General features: G+C 46.3%; 1 protein-coding gene across 2 annotated transcripts in view; it reads left to right on the forward strand.

The window, feature by feature from the left end:
• Positions 1 to 26,708, forward strand: part of unc13d (unc-13 homolog D (C. elegans)) — a 308,929-nt gene that overhangs the window by 81,503 nt on the left and 200,718 nt on the right. For both annotated transcript variants that reach the window (XM_068057836.1, XM_068057837.1), the window contains exons 10-14: positions 381 to 488; positions 738 to 830; positions 3,809 to 3,912; positions 8,102 to 8,225; positions 12,413 to 12,537. In XM_068057836.1, the coding sequence (XP_067913937.1) occupies positions 381 to 488; positions 738 to 830; positions 3,809 to 3,912; positions 8,102 to 8,225; positions 12,413 to 12,537 (554 nt within the window). The remainder of the gene's footprint in view (positions 1 to 380; positions 489 to 737; positions 831 to 3,808; positions 3,913 to 8,101; positions 8,226 to 12,412; positions 12,538 to 26,708) is intronic.

Raw genomic sequence — 26,708 nt, forward strand, 5'->3', positions numbered from 1 at the left:
TTTTCGATGCTGTTGGTTGGGAGGGTTGAATATCTCGGCCAGAACACCAGAACTCCCTTACTCTTCTAATCTTATCATAGGATCTTCCATGTACACTTAATCAGGCAGTCAGGGCATCAATTTTGACATCTCATCTGAAAGTCAGCATCTCTGACAGTGTAGCTCTCCCTCAGTACTGCACTGGAGTGTCTGCCTGGATTATGGGCTCAGGTCTGTACAGTGGGGTAGAGTGTGGTTAGGTTATGTCAGGAGATTATATGGGTGGGTTAGAGCTCTCGGTTGGGTAGGGTGTACAGAGTGTGTGGAAGTTGTGGATTTGATGCAAGGAGTTGTCTTTGCTTTGTTCTGTGCTCTCTTATGTTTCATTGTATATTTTGCAGGACCTGCCCTATACTCCTGAAGATAAATGGTATTCTCTGGAGCCTTGTACTGAGACCTATCCTGATCGAGGAAAGTGTCACCTACAGCTGAAACTAATCCATGAAAAGGTACAGATGGCACAGACCATATCATATACAAACACTGTAGTTGAGTAGGAGGAGGCATGAGGGTAAATCCCATAGAAGCATGCTCACTGCAAGGGATCTCATCCACACCTAATTGGAGCATGTTCCTCAGGGCTTTCTGTCCATTTTAATGGGCCGAAGGTAGTGCTTGCCCCAGAGGGTAAGGCTTGATCTGGGCTTGCAGTTCGGCATGATATGAAGAGGATTTACATTTTACGTTTCTGTTGACAGAGGGACACCATGCTGAGCAAACAGGAGCCAGTGTTTCTAATCCATCGCGGTCTGCTGCAGCAGTTTGTGCAGTTCGATAGGCTGCAGAAGCAGGTACAAACATTTGGGATTGTGGTTCAGATGTGGCAGGCACAGGATTGAGTAGGAGTAAGCAGATGAGTAATATTGGAGAGATTGGGGGTTGGAGGGGGAATATCAGAGAGAAGGGGGATGAGGGGTTATATCCTTTGAGGGAAGACGGCGGTGTAGTGGTAATGTCACTGGACTAGCAATCCAGAGACCTAGGCTAATGATCTGGGGATACGGGTTCAAATCCCACCATGGCAGCTGGCGGAATTTAAATTCAATTAATAAATCTAGAATTAAAAAGAAAACCTTAGTCTCAGGAATGGCGACCATGAAACCATTGTTGATTGTCGTAAAAACCCATCTGGTTGACTAATGTCCTTTAGGGAAGGAAATCTGCTGTCCTTACCTGGTCTGACCTACATGTGACTCCAGACTCACAGCAATGTGGTTGACTCTTAACTGCCCTCTGAAATGGCCTAGCAAGACACTCATTTTTACCAAACCACTAGAGAAAAGTCCAAAAGGAATGAAACTGGACGGACCGCCCAGGATCGACCCAGGCACCAGAAAGGACAAACTATGATGGGGTGTGGATTATATCAGAGAGTGGGGGAATGGGAGTGGGTAATATTAGAGAGGGGGTAGGATGGGAGAGAGTGGGGGATGGGGGTAATATCGGGGGGATGGGAGGTAATATCAGAGAGTGGGGGGATGGGAGGTAATATTGGAGAATGTAGGGGGATGGGATAATATCGGAGAGAGTGGGGGGGTAATATCAGAGATTGGGGGGATGGGGGTAATATCAGGGAGAGTGGGGGTAATATCAGAGATTGGGGGGATGGGGCATAATATCGGAGAGAATGGGGGGTAATATCCGAGAGAGTTGGAGGAGGGGGGTAATATCGGAAAGAGTGGGGGGGTGGGGTGGGGGTGAGTAATATTGGAGCGAGTGAGAGGATGGGGGGTATCGGAGAGTGGGGGGGTGGGGGGTAATATTAGAGAGAGTAGGGGGAGTGAGGGGTAGCAGAATGTGGAGTTAGGTTAGCAGGTGGAATCTTGCATTGTAGAGGATGGATAGGTTTGTGTTATGACAGACAGTGTGATTGGGTATCAATGTGTTATCACAGGTCTGTGATTGGGTAGCAAGATTTGATCAGAGGGTCTGTGATTGGGTAGCAAGATGTTATCAGCGGGTCTGTCATTGGATAGTGAGGTTTTATCAGAGGGTCTGTGATTGGGTAACAAGATGTTATGCAGTCTGTGATTGGGTAGCAAGATTTGGTCAGCGGGTCTGTGATTGGGTAATGAGAGTTTATCAGTGGGTCTGTGATTGGGTAATGAGAGTTTATCAGTGGGTCTGTGATTGGGTAATGAGGTGTTATCGGTGGGCCTGTGATTGGGTAATGAGGTGTTATCAGTGGGCCTGTGATTGGGTAACAAGATGTTATGCAGTCTGTGATTGGGTAGCAAGATTTGGTCAGCGGGTCTGTGATTGGGTAATGAGAGTTTATCAGTGGGTCTGTGATTGGGTAATGAGGTGTTATCAGTGGGCCTGTGATTGGGTAATGAGGTGTTATCAGTGGGCCTGTGATTGCATAAAGAGATGAAACAAGAAAACTCAGTCGGTGGCATCAGAGCATTAAATATTGGACCCTGTGCTGGGTTGAGTTTTGGGGTTAGGGCTTAGGGCTTAGATCTCCTGGTCAGAATGAGAAACGTATGGAGACTTGAGTTTCAGTCAGAATTTTAACCCTGAGAGATTCCTATTAATTAATGCTTGTCTTATGTGTGAAATTTATTTAATTAATTTCCTCGTTGGTTTCACTTCACTTATACTCCTCTCCCCAATAAGCACCATTTCCCACTCCTGATGTGACAGGGTAAGAGAACAAGGTGAAAATCCACTCACAGAGAATGATTACTGGTGAGGCTGCAGGAAAATCCAAAAAGCTGAGTGGAGCAGGCCTGGTACAACTTCCACTCATTCCTGAGAAATTTCACATCACAGTCGTGAAACAGGCGGTGGGCCCATTATGTAAGGGCCTAAAACCTTTGTCAGGCATCTGCCTGGGACATCTAGATATTGCCCGAACACGGTGTCGGGTATCCATCTGGTGCTGCTTGGGCGTGAGACATAGCCCTGTGAAATTGATGCTTTTCGCTCTCATTCAACACCCAAAGCATTGGCACAACAGGGACCAAATTCATCCCCAGAATATTAAAACTGGTAGCAATCTTTGAAAAATGTTCCTCCCACAGAGAGGGTCAGAATTCTTGCTTCACTTCTCCCATTTTCTGATTTTTCAATTAGACTTGAACCTTTTGCCAGTATGAACAAGTCACCCGATCTAATCTTATCAATCCCTCAGATCACTCTGAAATAGGCAGGTTTCCCCTATTGCTAATAAAAAAACATCCCAAGTTCCCCAGTCTTTCTCCTGGTACTGATAGCTTTGAAAATCCAACTAGGGTTGCAAATCAGGTGGATTGGATAAAGACTTGCCATTCTGTGTATAGACACTTCCACATACTCCGTATCTTCACAGATAATCCTGAAATATTCTCCACACACAGCCCTGGCACATCTTTACTCATTCACATGCACACTGAGCCTACAAATCCTTCCCATAGCCAACACAGAATGACACACTTTTAAATGGGTATAGGTCTATAGCAGAAAACAATCAGGAAGGTGGCACCCAGCTCACTCAGACAGGCCCCAATCAGGTCATCATACTGGCTCAGAGTGGGGGTTGGGGGTGGGGGTTCTCTCCTGAGGGTGAGATGAAAGGCAGAGTAGAACAACTGCCATCACACCTGGGAGGGACATTACCTGTGGCTGCTCAATGCTAACACTGGATGCCAAACTGGAAAGGATGTCCTGTTTCCAAATCCTGCATGTATAAAAACAGTTTTGTTTCATTATAACTCCTCCTATTTCTAAGACTCAAGTCTTAGTAACTCAAGTGGCTCAGTGTGACTGTTCTCTGTTTACTCTGCAGGCGGAGGCCTCCCAGGCTGAAATGGAACTCAGCACACCGGCCGCAACCATACTGTCGCTTCACGCCACGCAGAATGACCTCTCACCCTTCCATCAAGACCTGGCGTGAGTACTTGATTATGATTCTGGTAAAGCAGCTGGAGCTGGGAGCAGGGTAGTGTCTGGTGGAAACATGCCCACAACTGTGAGGACAACCGGTCTATTACCTAGTTTCCTTCCTTTCCCTCAATGAGGTGCTGATTTCTGGGTTCTGGTTGGTCCCAAGTACCTTGCTAAATTGGTCACATTGATGCTAGAAAGGGGACCTCACAGTCTGCCTAGACTCTGTCCTAACCTGATATCCAGCTGGGGAGGAGGAGAAATGGAAAGGGGTTGAGATGCCTCTGGACAGAGATCAGAAGCAGGAACCCTGGATGAGATAAGCTACCTCAGCACAGACTGAGGATCCAACTAGGGACTTTCCTTATGGTTCAATGCCACACTAGGCAGAGCCTCTACACTCTGGACCAAGTGGAAAGATGTTTGCCATCAGTTTGAAGTGACATCAGTGCAATTACCATTGTTATTTATCATTTCAGTTATGTCTCAGTGGTCGCACACATCTCTCTGAGACAGAAGGTGCCGTCCTTTGGATGAGACATTTAACTAAGACCCCCGAAAGCCTTCTCAGGTGGATGGAAAAATATCCCATGACGCTATTCGAAAAGCAGGGGAGCGCTCCCCGGTGTCCTGGCCAAAACCTATCCCGCAACCAACTATTTTAATGCCAAGGAGTCTTACAATTAAGGCAGATGAATTGAGGGCGTTGATTAACACATGGGAATATGCTATTATTGCTATCACAGAGACATGGTTGAGGGAAGGGCAGGACTGGCAGCTCAATATTCCAGGGTATAGAATCTTTGGGTGTGACAGGGGAGGGTGTAAAAGAGGAGGTGGCATTACATTATTGATCAAGGAGTCAATTACTGCAGTAAGGAGGGATGATATCTTAGAAGGTTCCTCAAATGAGGCCATAATGGTAGAACTTAAAAACAAAAAGGGGGCAATCACTTGGCTGGGAGTGTACTACAGGCCAAATAGTCAGGGAGAGATAGAGGAGCAGATATGTAGGCAAATCTCAGAGAGGTGTAAAAATAATAGGGTAATAATAGTAGGGGATTTCAACTTGCCCAATATTAACTGGGATAGTCTTAGTGCAAAAGACTTAAAGGGGGAGGAATTCTTAAAGTGCATACAGGAGAGCTTTTTGAGCCAGCACGTAGAAAGTCCAACAAGAGAAGGGGCGGTACTGGACCTAATCCTAGGAAATAAAGCCAGACAAGTGGTTGAAGTGTCAGTGGGAGAGTATTTCAGGAATAGTGACCATAACTCTGTAAGATTTAAGGTAGTTATGGAAAAGGATAAAGATGGACCAGAAATAAAGGTACTTGGATTGTTTTCACTGGAACAACGGAGGTGGAGGGGCGACATGATAGAGGTTTACAAAGTTATGAGCGGCATGGACAGAGTGGATAGTCAGAAGCTTTTTCCCAGGGTGGAAGAGTCAGTTACTAGGCGACATAAGTTTAAGGTACGAGGGTCAAAGTTTAGAGGGGATGTGCGAGGCAAGTTTTTTACACAGAGGGTGGTGAGTGCCTGGAACCTGCTGCCGGGGGAGGTGGTGGAAGCAGGTACGATAGCGACGTTTAAAAGGCATCTTGACAAATATATGAATAGGATAGGAATAGAGGGATACGGACCCCAGAAGTGCCGAAGGTTTTAGTTTAGACAGGCATCATGATGGGCGCAGGCTTGGAGGGCCGAATGGCCTGTTCCTGTGCTGTACTGTTCTTTGTTCTTTTGTTCTTTGTACTGAATTGGAGGAAGGCTGATTTAATATGATAAAACAGGATCTGGCCAAAGTGAACTGGGAGCAGCTACTTGTAGGAAAGTCTACAACAGACCAGTGGGAGTCTTTCAAAAAGGAAGGAGTGAGAGTTCAGGGCCAACATGTTCTCGTCAAGTTGAAGAGTAGGACCAACAAGTCCAGGGAACCCTGGATATCAAGGGAGATAGAGGATTGGATAAGGAAAAAAAAGGAGGCTTATGGCAGATTCAGAGCACTGAAAACAGAGGAGGTCCTAGAGGAGTAAAGAAAGTGTAGTGGGGGACTTAAAAAAGAAATTAGGAGATGAAGAGGGGACATAAAAAAACACTGGCGGGCAAGATAAAGGAAAATACCAAGGCATTTTATAAGTATATTAAGGGCAAGAGGATAGCCAGGGAAAGAGTAGGGCCCATTGTGGACAAAAGTGGCAATCTGTGTGTGGAGCCAGAGAATGTATGTGCGGTTTTAAATGATTACTTTTCATCTGTGTTCACTATGGAGAAGGACGATGTACTGTAGAGATCAGGGAGGGCGATTGTGATATTCTTGAACAAATTAGCATTGAAAGGGAGGAGGTATTAGCGGTTTCAGCAGGCTTAAAAGTGGATAAATCCCCAGGCCCAGATGAGATGTATCCCAGGTTGTTATGTGAGGCAAGGGAGGAGATAGCAGGGGCTCTGACACAAATTTCCAAATCCCCTTTGGCCACAGAAGAGGTACCAGAAGACAGGAGGATAGCGAAAGTGGTACCATTATTCAAGAAGGGTAGCAGGGATAAACCAGGTAATTACAGGCCAGTGAGTCTAACATCAGTGGTAGGGAAACTATTGGGAAAAATTCTGAGGAACAGGATTAATCTCCACTTGGAGAGGCAGGGATTAATCAAAGATAGTCAGCATGGCTTTGTTAGGGGGAGATCATGTCTAACAAACTTGATTGAATTTTTCGAGGAAGTGACTAGATGTTTAGATGAGGATAAAGCAGTTGATGTAGTCTACATGGAATTCAGTAAGGCTTTTGATAAGGTCCCGCATGGGAGATTGGTTAAGAAGGTAAGAGCCCATGGGATCCAGGGCAATTTGGCAAAGTAGATCCAAAATTGGCTTAGTGGAAGGAAACAGAGGGTGATGGTTGAGGGTTGTTTTTGCGATTGGAAGCCTGTGACCAGTGGTGTACCGCAGGGATTGGTGCTGGGACCCTTGCTTTTTGTAGTGTACATTAATGATTTAGACGTGACTATAGGAGGTATGATCAGTAAGTTTGCAGATTATGTGAAAATTGGTGGTGTTGTAAATAGTGAGGAGGAAAGCCTTACAGGACGATATAGATGGGCTGGTAAGATGGGTGGAACAGTGGCAAATGGAATTTAATCCTGAGAAGTGTGAGGTGATGCATTTTGGGAGGACTAACAAGGCAAGGGAATATACAATGGCTGGTAGGAACCTAGTAAGTACAGAGGGTCAGAGGGATCATGGTGTATTTGTCCATAGATCACAGAATACAGCAGCACAGGTAGATAAGGTGGTTAGGAAGGCATATGGGATACTTACCTCTATTAGCCAAGGCATAGAATATAAGAGCAGGGAGGTTATGGTGGAGCTGTATAAAATGCTAGTTAGGCCTCAGCTGGAGTACTGTGTACAGTTCTGGTCACCACACTATAGGAAGGATGTGATTGCAATGGAGAGGGTTCAGAGGAGATTCACCAGGATGTTGCCTGGGCTGGAGCATTTCAGCTATAAAGAGGGACTGGTTGGGTTAGGTTGTTTTCCTTAGAGCAGAGAAGGCTGAGGGGAGATACGATTGAGATGTACAAAATTATGAGGGGCATAGATAGGGTAGATAGGAAGAAACTTTTTCCCTTAACGGAGGTGTCAATAACCAGGGGGCATAGATTTAAGGTAAGGGGCAGCAGGTTTAGAGTGGATTTACGAAAAAAAAATTCACCCAGAGGATGGTTGGAATCTGGAACACACTGCCTGTAGAGGTGGTAGAGGCAGGAACCCTCACAACATTTAAGATGTATTTAGGTGAGCACTTGAAATGCCATGGCATACAAGGCTACGGGCCAAGTGCGGGAAAATGGGATTAGAATAGATAGGTGCTTGATGGCCGGCACGGACATGATGGGCCGAGGGCCTGTTTCTGTGCTGTCTTACTCTATGACTCTATCACTAAAAAAGATTATCAGAAGTGTGAAGTGATTCATTTTGGCAGGAAGAACGAGGACAGGGTACAATGCTATTTAAGTACCAGCCTTTCCTTTTTCTTCCTTATTATACAGAGGAAGCATTATCCTGAGTGTTTACCCAATCTGACTGTACCTCCTCCGAGGGACTCTGCTCTTACTTGCATCAAGCCTTTGCTGTTATCTCTGATTGCCCTTTGTACTCTGACTTTGATGTTCTGGATTGTTTATTACAGGAAGTGGTTGGCCTACAGTAAACTCTACCGACATGTGGAAGTCAGCTCCATCTCTCTGCTCCAACATCTCACCAGCATCGAGTACCAGTGGGGACTGGCACAGGTCACACTGCAGCAACAGGCAGTATGTATGGACTGTAAACTGGAGCGGGTACAAGGGGTACACAGAGAGACTGTAAATTGGGGGGTATAGAAAGAGATTGTGAATGAGATGGGAGGGGGTACAGATTGAGAATATAATCTGCAGGGGTACAGATTGAGAGTGTAAACTGCGAGGGTACAGATTGAGAGTGTAAACTGCGGGGGTACAGATTGAGAGTGTAAACTGCGGGGGTACAGATTGAGAGTGTAAACTGCAGGGGTACAGATTGAGAGTGTAAACTGTGGGGTACAGATTGAGAGTGTAAACTGCGGGGGTACAGATTGAGAGTGTAAACTGTGGGGGTACAGATTGAGAGTGTAAACTGTGAGGTACAGATTGAGAGTGTAAACTGTGGGGGTACAGATTGAGAGTGCAAACTGCAGGGGTACAGATTGAGAATGTAAACTGCGGGGTACAGATTGAGAGTGTAAACTGTGAGGTACAGATTGAGAGTGTAAACTGCGGGGTACAGATTGAGAGTGTAAACTGTGGGGGTACAGATTGAGAGTGCAAACTGCGAGGTACAGATTGAGAGTGTAAACTGCGAGGTACAGATTGAGAGTGTAAACTGTGGGGTACAGATTGAGAGTGTAAACTGCGGGGGTACAGATTGAGAGTGTAAACTGTGGGGGTACAGATTGAGAGTGTAAACTGTGGGGTACAGATTGAGAGTGTAAACTGTGGGGGTACAGATTGAGAGTGTAAACTGTGAGGTACAGATTGAGAGTGTAAACTGTGGGGTACAGATTGAGAGTGTAAACTGTGAGGTACAGATTGAGAGTGTAAACTGTGGGGTACAGATTGAGAGTGTAAACTGCGGGGGTACAGATTGAGAGTGTAAACTGCAGGGGTACAGATTGAGAGCGTAAACTGTGGGGGTACAGATTGAGAGTGTAAACTGTGGGGTACAGATTGAGAGTGTAAACTGTGGGGGTACAGATTGAGAGTGTAAACTGCGAGGTACAGATTGAGAGTGTAAACTGTGGGGTACAGATTGAGAGTGTAAACTGCGGGGTACAGATTGAGAGTGTAAACTGCGGGGGTACAGATTGAGAGTGCAAACTGCAGGGGTACAGATTGAGAGTGTAAACTGTGAGGTACAGATTGAGAGTGTAAACTGGGGTACAGATTGAGAGTGTAAACTGCGGGGGTACAGATTGAGAGTGTAAACTGTGGGGGTACAGATTGAGAGTGTAAACTGTGGGGTACAGATTGAGAGTGTAAACTGTGGGGGTACAGATTGAGAGTGTAAACTGTGAGGTACAGATTGAGAGTGTAAACTGTGGGGTACAGATTGAGAGTGTAAACTGTGAGGTACAGATTGAGAGTGTAAACTGTGGGGTACAGATTGAGAGTGTAAACTGCGGGGGTACAGATTGAGAGTGTAAACTGCAGGGGTACAGATTGAGAGCGTAAACTGTGGGGGTACAGATTGAGAGTGTAAACTGTGGGGTACAGATTGAGAGTGTAAACTGTGGGGGTACAGATTGAGAGTGTAAACTGCGAGGTACAGATTGAGAGTGTAAACTGTGGGGTACAGATTGAGAGTGTAAACTGCGGGGTACAGATTGAGAGTGTAAACTGCGGGGGTACAGATTGAGAGTGCAAACTGCAGGGGTACAGATTGAGAGTGTAAACTGTGAGGTACAGATTGAGAGTGTAAACTGGGGTACAGATTGAGAGTGTAAACTGCGGGGGTACAGATTGAGAGTGTCAACTGCAGGGGTACAGATTGAGAGTGTAAACTGTGGGGGTACAGATTGAGAGTGTAAACTGTGGGGTACAGATTGAGAGTGTAAACTGTGGGGGTACAGATTGAGAGTGTAAACTGTGAGGTACAGATTGAGAGTGTAAACTGTGGGGTACAGATTGAGAGTGTAAACTGCGGGGGTACAGATTGAGAGTGTAAACTGCGAGGGTACAGATTGAGAGTGTAAACTGCGGGGTACAGATTGAGAGTGTAAACTGTGGGGTACAGATTGAGAGTGTAAACTGTGAGGTACAGATTGAGAGTGTAAACTGTGGGGGTACAGATTGAGAGTGTAAACTGTGGGGTACAGATTGAGAGTGTAAACTGTGAGGTACAGATTGAGAGTTTAAACTGTGAGGGTACAGATTGAGAGTGTAAACTGTGAGGGTACAGATTGAGAGTGTAAACTGTGTGGTACAGATTGAGAGTTTAAACTGTGAGGGTACAGATTGAGAGTGTAAACTGTGGGGTACAGATTGAGAGTGTAAACTGCGGGGTACAGATTGAGAGTTTAAACTGTAAGGGTACAGATTGAGAGTGTAAACTGTGGGGGTACAGATTGAGAGTGTAAACTGTGAGGTACAGATTGAGAGTGTAAACTGTGGGGGTACAGATTGAGAGTGTAAACTGTGAGGTACAGATTGAGAGTGTAAACTGCGGGGGTACAGATTGAGAGTGTAAACTGTGGGGGTACAGATTGAGAGTGTAAATTGGAGTGTACAGATGAAGATTTGGGAGATGGGGGCTGCTGGTAAGGGCTAAGATTTAGCACTCAACTTACTGACTCCCTTACATAACTCCAGTGGATGATCAAAGGAAATTTAAAATCACACGATTTTTTTTTAACTGCCCCTTTGATTTTTCTTCTGGGTTGCTCACAGCCGTGACCGAGTTTAATCTTTATATCCTGGATACTGCAGGACAATCCTTAAAGTTTGGCAACCCTAAGTGTGACTCCCCTTGAACCCCTCGAGATTCTCAGAGCTTGGGTTGCTATGGCAGTAGTGGTGAATATTTAAAATATAAAGAGCTACAATATCCTGTGCAATAGATGGTGGAGCGATCCATTGAAAGGGCAAGAACAGATGGGGCTACGACTATAGAAGAGCTTTTCAATCAGTCCTTGAGCTGTATCAGGGACCTGAGACTGCGACAACATGTTGAAACCTTTGGCCCTGCCTTCGAATGCTGATCAGAGGTGTGAAACTAAATTAGAACTGTAGGTGTTTTACAGATCAGAAAGAGGCTGTTTGGCCCATCATGACTTTGCCAGCTCTTTGCTACAGCAACCTATTCCTTCACTTACACTGACACAGAAGCTCTGCCGTGTTTAAGGGTTCTCCAAACTCTCATTGTACTAAGGATTTGTGGAGCTAGAGATTCTAAGTTGGGGTGTGGTGGAGTCCGGGGTGGGTTGGGGTGGGGGGAGATGACAGTGTGAGGGCGAGTTGGAAGAAGAGGTTGCAGACAGAAGCCTAGGACTTCCGATTGGGGAACACCTCTCCTGGGTTGGGACTTGTGCCATCCGAGATATCCCCTGATCCCAGCTGCTTCCCGTTCTCCACTGGGGAGTTATACCAAACTGAGAGAGGATTGCAGTGTTGGGTCCAGGGGTCTGCATAGATCCCACTCCAGAGAAAAGTCCTAACCAGCCCTGCTAACACTTAAAAGCTGGTGGCTGGGCTAATCAGTGGCTCCTGTATCCTGCATTCGATGAGGGCACATGATGGGAAACACCAAAGACAGCCATTCCCTTATATAATAGGTGAACAACAGCATTATGTAGGATGCTGGGCCTTCCCGATGGTAAACGAGAAGTGGCCCAGGAAAGGTAGGCTAGTGGAGAGCCCAGGGGAGGGAGCTAAGCAGAGAGGCCCAGGGGAAGAGGCCCAGAGCAGGGGGCCCAGGAGAGGGCCCAGGGGAAGGAGCCCAGAATATTGGGCCAAGTACAGGGGGCACAGAAGAGATTTGAGGGGAGAGGTCACACCCATATCACATTTCCAGCCCCATCTGCACCAGTTGGAACTGGAAAGCTTGGACTAGAGATTCTAATCTTTGATGTAATGGAGGAAAAGTCAGAAACTGTGGAAAATATAAAACTTTGTTGGGACAGTTAGAGGGAGCTTTACTCTGTATCCAACTCATTCTGTACCTGCCCTGGAAGTGTTTGATGAGGACAATGCAGAGGGAGCTTTACTCAGTGCTAACATGACTGAACCTGATAGGAAAAGAAAATTAAAACACTTGACTGCTGAAGCTCCAGTGTTATCCAAGGGTAATGCTGATATATTACGACCACACAAGAAATTCATCTGCATAATGTCTTCACAGTTCTGAATTGTTAATATTTGACTGTTCTTGACAAACAAGTGTTGGTGTGATCTTTAAAATAATTTCATGAATTCTATTTTCCTGACAGCAAGATGAATTGGCAGAGTCTTTCAAATTATTCCTGGATTACGGAGTCTCCCTCACCCAGAAATACAGAGATGCCTTTCCAATCTCAGACGCCAAGTCTGTAGAACGCCAGCAAGCTCTGCTCAGGTCAGCCATTCCTATAAATAGTCGGACTGGAGTACCCAAAAAGAGTGTCAACCCCCAAATCTCACACACTGTAACAGTGTCAACCCCCAAACATCACACACTGCAACAGTGTCAACCCCCAAACATCACACACTGCAACAGTGTCAACCCCCAAACCTCACACACTGTAACAATGTCAACCCCCAAATCTCACACACTGGAACAGTGTCAACCACCCAAATCTCACACGCTGTAACAGTGTCAACCCCCAAATCTCACACACTGTAACAGTGTCAACCCCCAAATCTCACACACTGCAACAGTGTCAACCCCCAAAAATCACACACTGTAACAGTGTCAACCCCCAAATCTCACACACTGTAACAGTGTCAACCTCCAAATCTCACACACTAACAGTGTCAATCCCCAAACCTCACACACTGTAACAGTGTCAACCGCAAAATCACACACACTGTAACAGTGTCAACCCCCAAATCTCACACAATGCAACAGTGTCAACCCCCATAAATCACACACTGGAACAGTGTCAACCCCCAAATCTCACACACTGTAACAGTGTCAACCCCCAAATCTCACACACTAACAGTGTCAATCCCCAAACCACACACACTAACACTGTCAATCCCCAAACCTCACACAGTGTAACAGTGTCAACCCCCAAACCTCACACACACGAATAGTGTAAACCCCCAAATCACACACACTAACACAATCAACCCCCAAATCTCACACTGTAACAGTGTCAACCCCCAAACATCACACACTGTAACAGTGTCAACCCACAAAACACACACACAGTAATAGTGTCAAACCCCAAACCTCACACACTGTAACAGTGTCAACCCCCAAAACATCACACACTGTAAAAATGTCAACCCCCAAACATCACACACTGTAATAGTGTCAACCCCCAAACCTCACACACTGTAACAGTGTCAACCCCCAAATCACACATTGTAAAAGTGTCCACCCCAAAATCACACACACTAACAGTGTCAACCCCCAAATCTCACACACTGTAAAAATGTCAACCCCCAAACATCACACACTGTAATCGTGTCAACCCCCAAACCTCACACACTGTAACAGTGTCAACCCCCAAATCACACATTGTAATAGTGTCAACCCCCAAACCTCACACACTGTAACAGTGTCAACCCCCAAACATCACACACGACCAGTGTCAACCCCCAAACCTCACACACTGAAACAGTGTCAACCCCCAAACCTCACACACTGTAACAGTGTCAACCCGCAAACATCACACACTGTAACAGTGACAACCCCCAAACCACACACACTGTAACAGTGTCAACCCCCAAATCACACACTGTAAAAGTGTCAACCCCCAAACCTCACACACTGTAACAGTGCCAACCCCCAAATCACACACTGTAAAAGTGTCAACCCCCAAATCTCACACACTGTAATAGTGTCAACCCACAAACCTCACACACTGAAACAGTGTCCACCCCCAAATCACACACACTAACAGTGTCAACCCCCAAATCTCACACACTGTAAAAGTGTCAACCCCCAAACATCACACACTGTAATAATGTCAACCCCCAAATCTCACACACTGTAAAAGTGTCAACCCCAAAACATCACACACTGTAACAGTGTCAACCCCCAAATCACACATTGTAAAAGTGTCAACCCCCAAATCTCACACACTGTAACAGTGTCAACCACCAAATCTCATACACTGTAATAGTGTCAACCCTCAAATCTCACACACTGTAAGAGTGTCAACCCCCAAACATCACATAGTGTCACAGTGTCAACCCCCAAATCTCACACACTAACAGTGTCAACCCCCAAATCTCACACACTGTAACAGTGTGAACCCCCAAATATCACACACTGTAAAAGTGTCAACCCCCAAACCTCACACACTAACAGTGTCAACCCCCAAACCTCACACACTAACAGTGTCAACCCCCAAATCTCACACACTGTAATAGTGTCAACCCCCAAACCTCACACACTGGAACAGTGTCCACCCCCAAATCACACACACTAATAGTGTCAATCCCCAAATCGCACACACTGTAATAGTGTCAACCCCCAAACCTCACACACTGTAATAGTGTCCACCCCCAAATCTCACACACTAACAGTGTCAACCCCCAAACATCACATAGTGTCACAGTGTCAACCCCCAAACCTCACACACTAACAGTGTCAACACCCCAACCTCACACACTGTAACAGTTGCAACCCCCAAATCACACACTGTAAAAGTGTCAACCCCCAAACCTCACACACTAACAGTGTCAACCCCCAAACCTCACACACTGGAACAGTGTCAATCCCCAAACATCACACACTGTAATAGTGTCAACCCCGGAACCTCACACACTGTCACAGTGTCAACCCCCAAATCTCACACACTGTAACAGTGTAAACCCCCAAATCACACACTGTAACAGTGTCAACCCCCAAACATCACACACTGTAACAGTGCCAACCCCCAAATCTCACACACTGTAATAGTGTCAACCCCCAAACCTCACACACTGTAACAGTGTCCACCCCAAAATCACACACACCAACAGTGTCAACCCCCAAATCTCACACACTGTAAAAATGTCAACCCCCAAACATCACACACTGTAATAGTGTCAACCCCCAAACCTCACACACTGTAACAGTGTCAACCCCCAAATCACACATTGTAAAAGTGTCAACCCCCAAATCTCACACACTGTAATAGTGTCAACAACCAAATCTCACACACTGTAACAGTGTCAACCCCCAAACCTCACACACTGTAACAGTGTCAACCCCCAAACATCAAACACGACCAGTGTCAACCCCCAAACCTCACACACTGAAACAGTGTCAACCCCCAAAATCACACACTGCAAAAGTGTCAACCCCCAAATCTCACACACTGCAACAGTGTCAAACCCCAAACCTTACACACTGTAACAGTGTCAACCCACAAATCTCACACACTGTAATAGTGTCAACCCCCAAACCTCACACACTGTAACAGTGTCCCCCAAACATCACACACTGCAAAAGTGTCAACCCCCAAATCTCACACACTGTAACAGTGTCAACCCCCAAACCTCACACACTGTAACAGTGCCAACCCCTAAATCACATACACTGTAATAGTGTCAACGCCCAAACCTCACACACTGTAACAGGGGCAACGCCCAAATCTCACACACTGTAACAGTGTCAACCCCCAAACATCACATAGTGTCACAGTGTCAACCCCCAAATCACACACACAAACAGTGTCAACCCCCAAGTCTCACACACTGTAACAGTGTCAACCCCCAAACCTCACACACGAACAGTGTCAACCCCCAAATCTCACACACTGTAATAGTGTCAACCCCCAAATCACACACACCAACAGTGTCAACCCCCAAACATCACACACTGTAACAGTGTCAACCCCCAAACCTCACACACGAACAGTGTCAACCCCCAAACCTCACACACTGAAACAGTGTCAACCCCCAAACCTCACACACTGTAACAGTGTCAACCCGCAAACAGCACACACTGGAACAGTGACAACCCCCAAACCACACACACTGTAACAGTGTCAACCCCCAAATCACACACTGTAAAAGTGTCAACCCCTAAACCTCACACACTGTAACAGTGCCAACCCCCAAATCACACACTGTAAAAGTGTCAACCCCCAAATCTCACACACTGTAAAAGTGTCAACCCACAAACCTCACACACTGTAACAGTGTCCACCCCCAAATCACACACACTAACAGTGTCAACCCCCAAATCTCACACACTGTAAAAGTGTCAACCCCCAAAAATCACACACTGTAATAATGTCAACCCCCAAATCTCACACACTGTAAAAGTGTCAACCCCCAAACATCACACACTGTAACAGTGTCAACCCCCAAATCACACACACTGCAACAGTGTCAACCCCCAAATCTCACACACTGTAAAAGTGTCAACCCACAAACCTCACACACTGTAACAGTGTCCACCCCCAAATCACACACACTAACAGTGTCAACCCCTAAATCTCACACACTGCAACAGTGTCAACCACCAAATCTCATACACTGTAATAGTGTCAACCCTCAAATCTCACACACTGTAAGAGTGTCAACCCCCAAACATCACATCGTGTCAAAGTGTCAACCCCCAAATCTCACACACTGTAACAGTGTGAACCCCCAAATCTCACACACTGTAAAAGTGTCAACCCCCAAACCTCACACACTAACAGTGTCAACCCCCAAATCTCACACACTGTAATAGTGTCAACACCCAAACCTCACACACTGTAACAGTGTCCACCCCCAAATCACACACACTAATAGTGTCAATCCCCAAATCGCACACTCTGTAATAGTGTCAACCCCCAAACCTCACACACTGTAATAGTGTCCACCCCCAAATCTCACACACTGCAACAGTGTCAATCCCCAAACAGCACACACTGTAATAGTGTCAACCCCGGAACCTCACACACTGTCACAGTGTCAACCCCCAAATCTCACACACTGTAACAGTGTAAACCCCTAAATCACACACTGTAACAGTGTCAACCCCCAAACATCACACACTGTAACAGTGCCAACCCCCAAATCTCACACACTGTAATAGTGTCAACCCCCAAACCTCACACACTGTAACAGTGTCCACCCCAAAATCACACACACCAACAGTGTCAACCCCCAAATCTCACACACTGTAAAAATGACAACCCCCAAACATCACACACTGTAATAGTGTCAACCCCCAAACCTCACACACTGTAACAGTGTCAACCCCCAAATCACACATTGTAAAAGTGTCAACCCCCAAATCTCACACACTGTAATAGTGTCAACAACCAAATCTCACACACTGTAACAGTGTCAACCCCCAAACCTCACACACTGTAACAGTGTCAACCCCCAAACATCACACACGACCAGTGTCAACCCCCAAACCTCACACACTGAAACAGTGTCAACCCCCAAACCTCACACACTGTAACAGTGTCAACCCCCAAAATCACACACTGCAAAAGTGTCAACCCCCAAATCTCACACACTGCAACAGTGTCAACCCCCAAACCTTACACACTGTAACAGTGTCAACCCACAAATCTCACACACTGTAATAGTGTCAACCCCCAAACCTCACACACTGTAACAGTGTCCCCCAAACATCACACACTGCAAAAGTGTCAACCCCCAAATCTCACACACTGTAACAGTGTCAACCCCCAAACCTTACATAATAAAAGCAAAATACTGCGGATGCTGGAAATCTGAAACAAAAACAAGAAATGCTGGATTCACTCAGCAGGTCTGGCAGCATCTGTGGAAAGAGAAGCAGAGTTAACGTTTCGGATCAGTGACCCTTCTTCGGAAGGGTCCTTACACACCTTACACACTGTAACAGTGTCAACCCCCAAATCTCTCACACTGTAATAGTGTCAACCCCCAAACCTCACACACTGTAACAGTGCCAACCCCTAAATCACATACACTGTAATAGTGTCAACGCCCAAACCTCACATACTGTAACAGTGGCAACGCCCAAATCTCACACACTGTAACAGTGTCAACCCCCAAACATCACATAGTGTCACAGTGTCAAACCCCAAATCACACACACAAACAGTGTCAACCCCCAAATCTCACACACTGTAACAGTGTCAACCCCCAAATCTCTCACACTGAAAAAGTGTCAACCCCCAAACCTCACACACTAACAGTGTCAACCCCCAAATCTCACACACTGTAATAGTGTCAACCCCCAAATCACACACACTAACAGTGTCAACCCCCAAACATCACACACTGTAACAGTGTCAACCCCCAAACCTCACACACTAACAGTGTCAACCCCCAAATCTCACACACTGTAATAGGGTCAACCCCCAAACCTCACACACTGTAATAGTGTCAACCCCCAAACCTCACACACTGTAATAGTGTCAACCCCCAAACCTCACACACTAACAGTGTCAACCCCCCAACCTCACACACTGTAACAGTTGCAACCCCCAAATCACACACTGTAAAAGTGTCAACCCCCAAACCTCACACCCTAACAGTGTCAACCCCCAAATCTCACACACTGTAACAGTGTAAACCCCCAAATCACACACTGTAACAGTGTCAACCCCCAAACATCACACACTGTAACAGTGCCAACCCCCAAATCTCACACACTGTAACAGTGTCAACCCCCAAACCTCACACACTGTAACAGTGTCGACCCCCAAATCACACATTGTAAAAGTGTCAACCCCCAAATCTCACACACTGTAATAGTGTCAACAACCAAATCTCACACACTGTAACAGTGTCAACCCCCAAACCTCACACACTGAAACAGTGTCAACCCCCAAACCTCACACACTGTAACAGTGTCAACCCCCAAAATCACACACTGCAAAAGTGTCAACCCCCAAATCTCTCACACTGCAACAGTGTCAACCCCCAAACCTTACACACTGTAACAGTGTCAACCCACAAATCTCACACACTGTAATAGTGTCAACCCCCAAACCTCACACACTGTAACAGTGTCCCCCAAACATCACACACTGCAAAAGTGTCAACCCCCAAATCTCACACACTGTAACAGTGTCAACCCCCAAACCTTACACACTGTAACAGTGTCAACCCCCAAATCTCACACACTGTAATAGTGTCAACCCCCAAACCTCACACACTGTAACAGTGCCAACACCTAAATCACATACACTGTAATAGTGTCAACGCCCAAACCTCACACACTGTAACAGTGGCAACGCCCAAATCTCACACACTGTAACAGTGTCAACCCCCAAACATCACATAGTGTCACAGTGTCAACCCCCAAATCACACACACAAACAGTGTCAACCCCCAAATCTCACACACTGTAACAGTGTCAACCCCCAAATCTCTCACACTGAAAAAGTGTCAACCCCCAAACCTCACACACTAACAGTGTCAACCCCCAAATCACACACACTAACAGTGTCAACCCCCAAACCTCACACACTGTAACAGTGTCCACCCCCAAATCACACACACTAACAGTGTCAATCCCCAAATCGCACACACTGTAATAGTGTCAACCCCAAAACCTCACACACTGTAATAGTGTCCACCCCCAAATCTCACACACTAACAGTGTCAACCCCCAAACATCACATAGTGTCACAGTGTCAACCCCCAAACCTCACACACTAACAGTGTCAACCCCCCAACCTCACACACTGTAACAGTTGCAACCCCCAAATCACACACTGTAAAAGTGTCAACCCCCAAACCTCACACACTAACAGTGTCAACCCCCAAACCTCACACACTGTAACAGTGTAAATACCCAAACATCACACACTGTAATAGTGTCAACCCCGGAACCTCACACACTGTCACAGTGCCAACCCCTAAATCACATACACTGTAATAGTGTCAACGCCCAAACCTCACATACTGTAACAGTGGCAACGCCCAAATCTCACACACTGTAACAGTGTCAACCCCCAAACATCACATAGTGTCACAGTGTCAAACCCCAAATCACACACACAAACAGTGTCAACCCCCAAATCTCACACACTGTAACAGTGTCAACCCCCAAATCTCTCACACTGAAAAAGTGTCAACCCCCAAACCTCACACACTAACAGTGTCAACCCCCAAATCTCACACACTGTAATAGTGTCAACCCCCAAATCACACACACTAACAGTGTCAACCCCCAAACATCACACACTGTAACAGTGTCAACCCCCAAACCTCACACACTAACAGTGTCAACCCCCAAATCTCACACACTGTAATAGGGTCAACCCCCAAACCTCACACACTGTAATAGTGTCAACCCCCAAACCTCACACACTGTAATAGTGTCAACCCCCAAACCTCACACACTAACAGTGTCAACCCCCCAACCTCACACACTGTAACAGTTGCAACCCCCAAATCACACACTGTAAAAGTGTCAACCCCCAAACCTCACACCCTAACAGTGTCAACCCCCAAATCTCACACACTGTAACAGTGTAAACCCCCAAATCACACACTGTAACAGTGTCAACCCCCAAACATCACACACTGTAACAGTGCCAACCCCCAAATCTCACACACTGTAACAGTGTCAACCCCCAAACCTCACACACTGTAACAGTGTCGACCCCCAAATCGCACATTGTAAAAGTGTCAACCCCCAAATCTCACACACTGTAATAGTGTCAACAACCAAATCTCACACACTGTAACAGTGTCAACCCCCAAACCTCACACACTGAAACAGTGTCAACCCCCAAACCTCACACACTGTAACAGTGTCAACCCCCAAAATCACACACTGCAAAAGTGTCAACCCCCAAATCTCTCACACTGCAACAGTGTCAACCCCCAAACCTTACACACTGTAACAGTGTCAACCCACAAATCTCACACACTGTAATAGTGTCAACCCCCAAACCTCACACACTGTAACAGTGTCCCCCAAACATCACACACTGCAAAAGTGTCAACCCCCAAATCTCACACACTGTAACAGTGTCAACCCCCAAACCTTACACACTGTAACAGTGTCAACCCCCAAATCTCACACACTGTAATAGTGTCAACCCCCAAACCTCACACACTGTAACAGTGCCAACACCTAAATCACATACACTGTAATAGTGTCAACGCCCAAACCTCACACACTGTAACAGTGGCAACGCCCAAATCTCACACACTGTAACAGTGTCAACCCCCAAACATCACATAGTGTCACAGTGTCAACCCCCAAATCACACACACAAACAGTGTCAACCCCCAAATCTCACACACTGTAACAGTGTCAACCCCCAAATCTCTCACACTGAAAAAGTGTCAACCCCCAAACCTCACACACTAACAGTGTCAACCCCCAAATCACACACACTAACAGTGTCAACCCCCAAACCTCACACACTGTAACAGTGTCCACCCCCAAATCACACACACTAACAGTGTCAATCCCCAAATCGCACACACTGTAATAGTGTCAACCCCAAAACCTCACACACTGTAATAGTGTCCACCCCCAAATCTCACACACTAACAGTGTCAACCCCCAAACATCACATAGTGTCACAGTGTCAACCCCCAAACCTCACACACTAACAGTGTCAACCCCCCAACCTCACACACTGTAACAGTTGCAACCCCCAAATCACACACTGTAAAAGTGTCAACCCCCAAACCTCACACACTAACAGTGTCAACCCCCAAACCTCACACACTGTAACAGTGTAAATACCCAAACATCACACACTGTAATAGTGTCAACCCCGGAACCTCACACACTGTCACAGTGTCAACCCCCAAATCTCACACACTGTAAAAGTGTCAACCCACAAACCTCACACACTGTAACAGTGTCCACCCCCAAATCACACACACTAACAGTGTCAACCCCCAAATCTCACACACTGTAAAAGTGTCAACCCCCAAAAATCACACACTGTAATAATGTCAACCCCCAAATCTCACACACTGTAAAAGTGTCAACCCCCAAACATCACACACTGTAACAGTGTCAACCCCCAAATCACACACACTGCAACAGTGTCAACCCCCAAATCTCACACACTGTAAAAGTGTCAACCCACAAACCTCACACACTGTAACAGTGTCCACCCCCAAATCACACACACTAACAGTGTCAACCCCTAAATCTCACACACTGCAACAGTGTCAACCACCAAATCTCATACACTGTAATAGTGTCAACCCTCAAATCTCACACACTGTAAGAGTGTCAACCCCCAAACATCACATCGTGTCACAGTGTCAACCCCCAAATCTCACACACTGTAACAGTGTGAACCCCCAAATCTCACACACTGTAAAAGTGTCAACCCCCAAACCTCACACACAAACAGTGTCAACCCCCAAATCTCACACACTGTAATAGTGTCAACACCCAAACCTCACACACTGTAACAGTGTCCACCCCCAAATCACACACACTAATAGTGTCAATCCCCAAATCGCACACACTGTAATAGTGTCAACCCCCAAACCTCACACACTGTAATAGTGTCCACCCCCAAATCTCACACACTAACAGTGTCAACCCCCAAACATCACACACTGTAACAGTTGCAACCCCCAAATCACACACTGTAAAAGTGTCAACCCCCAAACCTCACACACTAACAGTGTCAACCCCCAAACCTCACACACTGCAACAGTGTCAATCCCCAAACAGCACACACTGTAATAGTGTCAACCCCGGAACCTCACACACTGTCACAGTGTCAACCCCCAAATCTCACACACCGTAACAGTGTAAACCCCTAAATCACACACTGTAACAGTGTCAACCCCCAAACATCACACACTGTAACAGTGCCAACCCCCAAATCTCACACACTGTAATAGTGTCAACCCCCAAACCTCACACACTGTAACAGTGTCCACCCCAAAATCACACACACTGTAACAGTGTCAACCCCCAAATCTCACACACTGTAAAAATGTCAACCCCCAAACATCACACACTGTAATAGTGTCAACCCCCAAACCTCACACACTGTAACAGTGTCAACCCCCAAATCACACATTGTAAAAGTGCCAACACCTAAATCACATACACTGTAATAGTGTCAACGCCCAAACCTCACACACTGTAACAGTGGCAACGCCCAAATCTCACACACTGTAACAGTGTCAACCCCCAAACATCACATAGTGTCACAGTGTCAACCCCCAAATCACACACACAAACAGTGTCAACCCCCAAATCTCACACACTGTAACAGTGTCAACCCCCAAATCTCTCACACTGAAAAAGTGTCAACCCCCAAACCTCACACACTAACAGTGTCAACCCCCAAATCACACACACTAACAGTGTCAACCCCCAAACCTCACACACTGTAACAGTGTCCACCCCCAAATCACACACACTAACAGTGTCAATCCCCAAATCGCACACACTGTAATAGTGTCAACCCCAAAACCTCACACACTGTAATAGTGTCCACCCCCAAATCTCACACACTAACAGTGTCAACCCCCAAACATCACATAGTGTCACAGTGTCAACCCCCAAACCTCACACACTAACAGTGTCAACCCCCCAACCTCACACACTGTAACAGTTGCAACCCCCAAATCACACACTGTAAAAGTGTCAACCCCCAAACCTCACACACTAACAGTGTCAACCCCCAAACCTCACACACTGTAACAGTGTAAATACCCAAACATCACACACTGTAATAGTGTCAACCCCGGAACCTCACACACTGTCACAGTGTCAACCCCCAAATCTCACACACTGTAAAAGTGTCAACCCACAAACCTCACACACTGTAACAGTGTCCACCCCCAAATCACACACACTAACAGTGTCAACGCCCAAACCTCACATACTGTAACAGTGGCAACGCCCAAATCTCACACACTGTAACAGTGTCAACCCCCAAACATCACATAGTGTCACAGTGTCAAACCCCAAATCACACACACAAACAGTGTCAACCCCCAAATCTCACACACTGTAACAGTGTCAACCCCCAAATCTCTCACACTGAAAAAGTGTCAACCCCCAAACCTCACACACTAACAGTGTCAACCCCCAAATCTCACACACTGTAACAGTGTCAACCCCCAAACCTCACACACTAACAGTGTCAACCCCCAAATCTCACACACTGTAATAGTGTCAACCCCCAAACCTCACACACTGTAATAGTGTCAACCCCCAAACCTCACACACTGTAATAGTGTCAACCCCCAAACCTCACACACTAACAGTGTCAACCCCCCAACCTCACACACTGTAACAGTTGCAACCCCCAAATCACACACTGTAAAAGTGTCAACCCCCAAACCTCACACCCTAACAGTGTCAACCCCCAAATCTCACACACTGTAACAGTGTAAACCCCCAAATCACACACTGTAACAGTGTCATCCCCCAAACATCACACACTGTAACAGTGCCAACCACCAAATCTCACACACTGTAACAGTGTCAACCCCCAAACCTCACACACTGTAACAGTGTCCACCCCAAAATCACACACACCAACAGTGTCAACCCCCAAATCTCACACACTGTAAAAATGTCAACCCCCAAACATCACACACTGTAATAGTGTCAACCCCCAAACCTCACACACTGTAACAGTGTCAACCCCCAAATCACACATTGTAAAAGTGTCAACCCCCAAATCTCACACACTGTAATAGTGTCAACAACCAAATCTCACACACTGTAACAGTGTCAACCCCCAAACCTCACACACTGAAACAGTGTCAACCCCCAAACCTCACACACTGTAACAGTGTCAACCCCCAAAATCACACACTGCAAAAGTGTCAACCCCCAAATCTCACACACTGCAACAGTGTCAACCCCCAAACCTTACACACTGTAACAGTGTCAACCCACAAATCTCACACACTGTAATAGTGTCAACCCCCAAACCTCACACACTGTAACAGTGTCCCCCAAACATCACACACTGCAAAAGTGTCAACCCCCAAATCTCACACACTGTAACAGTGTCAACCCCCAAACCTTACACACTGTAACAGTGTCAACCCCCAAATCTCACACACTGTAATAGTGTCAACCCCCAAACCTCACACACTGTAACAGTGCCAACACCTAAATCACATACACTGTAATAGTGTCAACGCCCAAACCTCACACACTGTAACAGTGGCAACGCCCAAATCTCACACACTGTAACAGTGTCAACCCCCAAACATCACATAGTGTCACAGTGTCAACCCCCAAATCACACACACAAACAGTGTCAACCCCCAAATCTCACACACTGTAACAGTGTCAACCCCCAAATCTCTCACACTGAAAAAGTGTCAACCCCCAAACCTCACACACTAACAGTGTCAACCCCCAAATCACACACACTAACAGTGTCAACCCCCAAACCTCACACACTGTAACAGTGTCCACCCCCAAATCACACACACTAACAGTGTCAATCCCCAAATCGCACACACTGTAATAGTGTCAACCCCAAAACCTCACACACTGTAATAGTGTCCACCCCCAAATCTCACACACTAACAGTGTCAACCCCCAAACATCACATAGTGTCACAGTGTCAACCCCCCAACCTCACACACTGTAACAGTTGCAACCCCCAAATCACACACTGTAAAAGTGTCAACCCCCAAACCTCACACACTAACAGTGTCAACCCCCAAACCTCACACACTGTAACAGTGTAAATACCCAAACATCACACACTGTAATAGTGTCAACCCCGGAACCTCACACACTGTCACAGTGTCAACCCCCAAATCTCACACACTGTAAAAGTGTCAACCCACAAACCTCACACACTGTAACAGTGTCCACCCCCAAATCACACACACTAACAGTGTCAACCCCCAAATCTCACACACTGTAAAAGTGTCAACCCCCAAAAATCACACACTGTAATAATGTCAACCCCCAAATCTCACACACTGTAAAAGTGTCAACCCCCAAACATCACACACTGTAACAGTGTCAACCCCCAAATCACACACACTGCAACAGTGTCAACCCCCAAATCTCACACACTGTAAAAGTGTCAACCCACAAACCTCACACACTGTAATAGTGTCAACACCCAAACCTCACACACTGTAACAGTGTCCACCCCCAAATCACACACACTAATAGTGTCAATCCCCAAATCGCACACACTGTAATAGTGTCCACCCCCAAATCTCACACACTGTAACAGTTGCAACCCCCAAATCACACACTGTAAATGTGTCAACCCCCAAACCTCACACACTAACAGTGTCAACCCCCAAACCTCACACACTGCAACAGTGTCAATCCCCAAACAGCACACACTGTAATAGTGTCAACCCCGGAACCTCACACACTGTCACAGTGTCAACCCCCAAATCTCACACACTGTAACAGTGTAAACCCCAAAATCACACACTGTAACAGTGTCAACCCCCAAACATCACACACTGTAACAGTGCCAACCCCCAAATCTCACACACTGTAATAGTGTCAACCCCCAAACCTCACACACTGTAACAGTGTCCACCCCAAAATCACACACACCAACAGTGTCAACCCCCAAATCTCACACACTGTAAAAATGTCAACCCCCAAACATCACACACTGCAATAGGGTCAACCCCCAAACCTCACACACTGTAACAGTGTCAACCCCCAAATCACACATTGTAAAAGTGTCAACC

This window comes from Heterodontus francisci, chromosome 26, assembly GCF_036365525.1.
Source record: "Heterodontus francisci isolate sHetFra1 chromosome 26, sHetFra1.hap1, whole genome shotgun sequence".
NCBI classification, from domain to species: Eukaryota; Metazoa; Chordata; class Chondrichthyes; order Heterodontiformes; family Heterodontidae; genus Heterodontus; species Heterodontus francisci.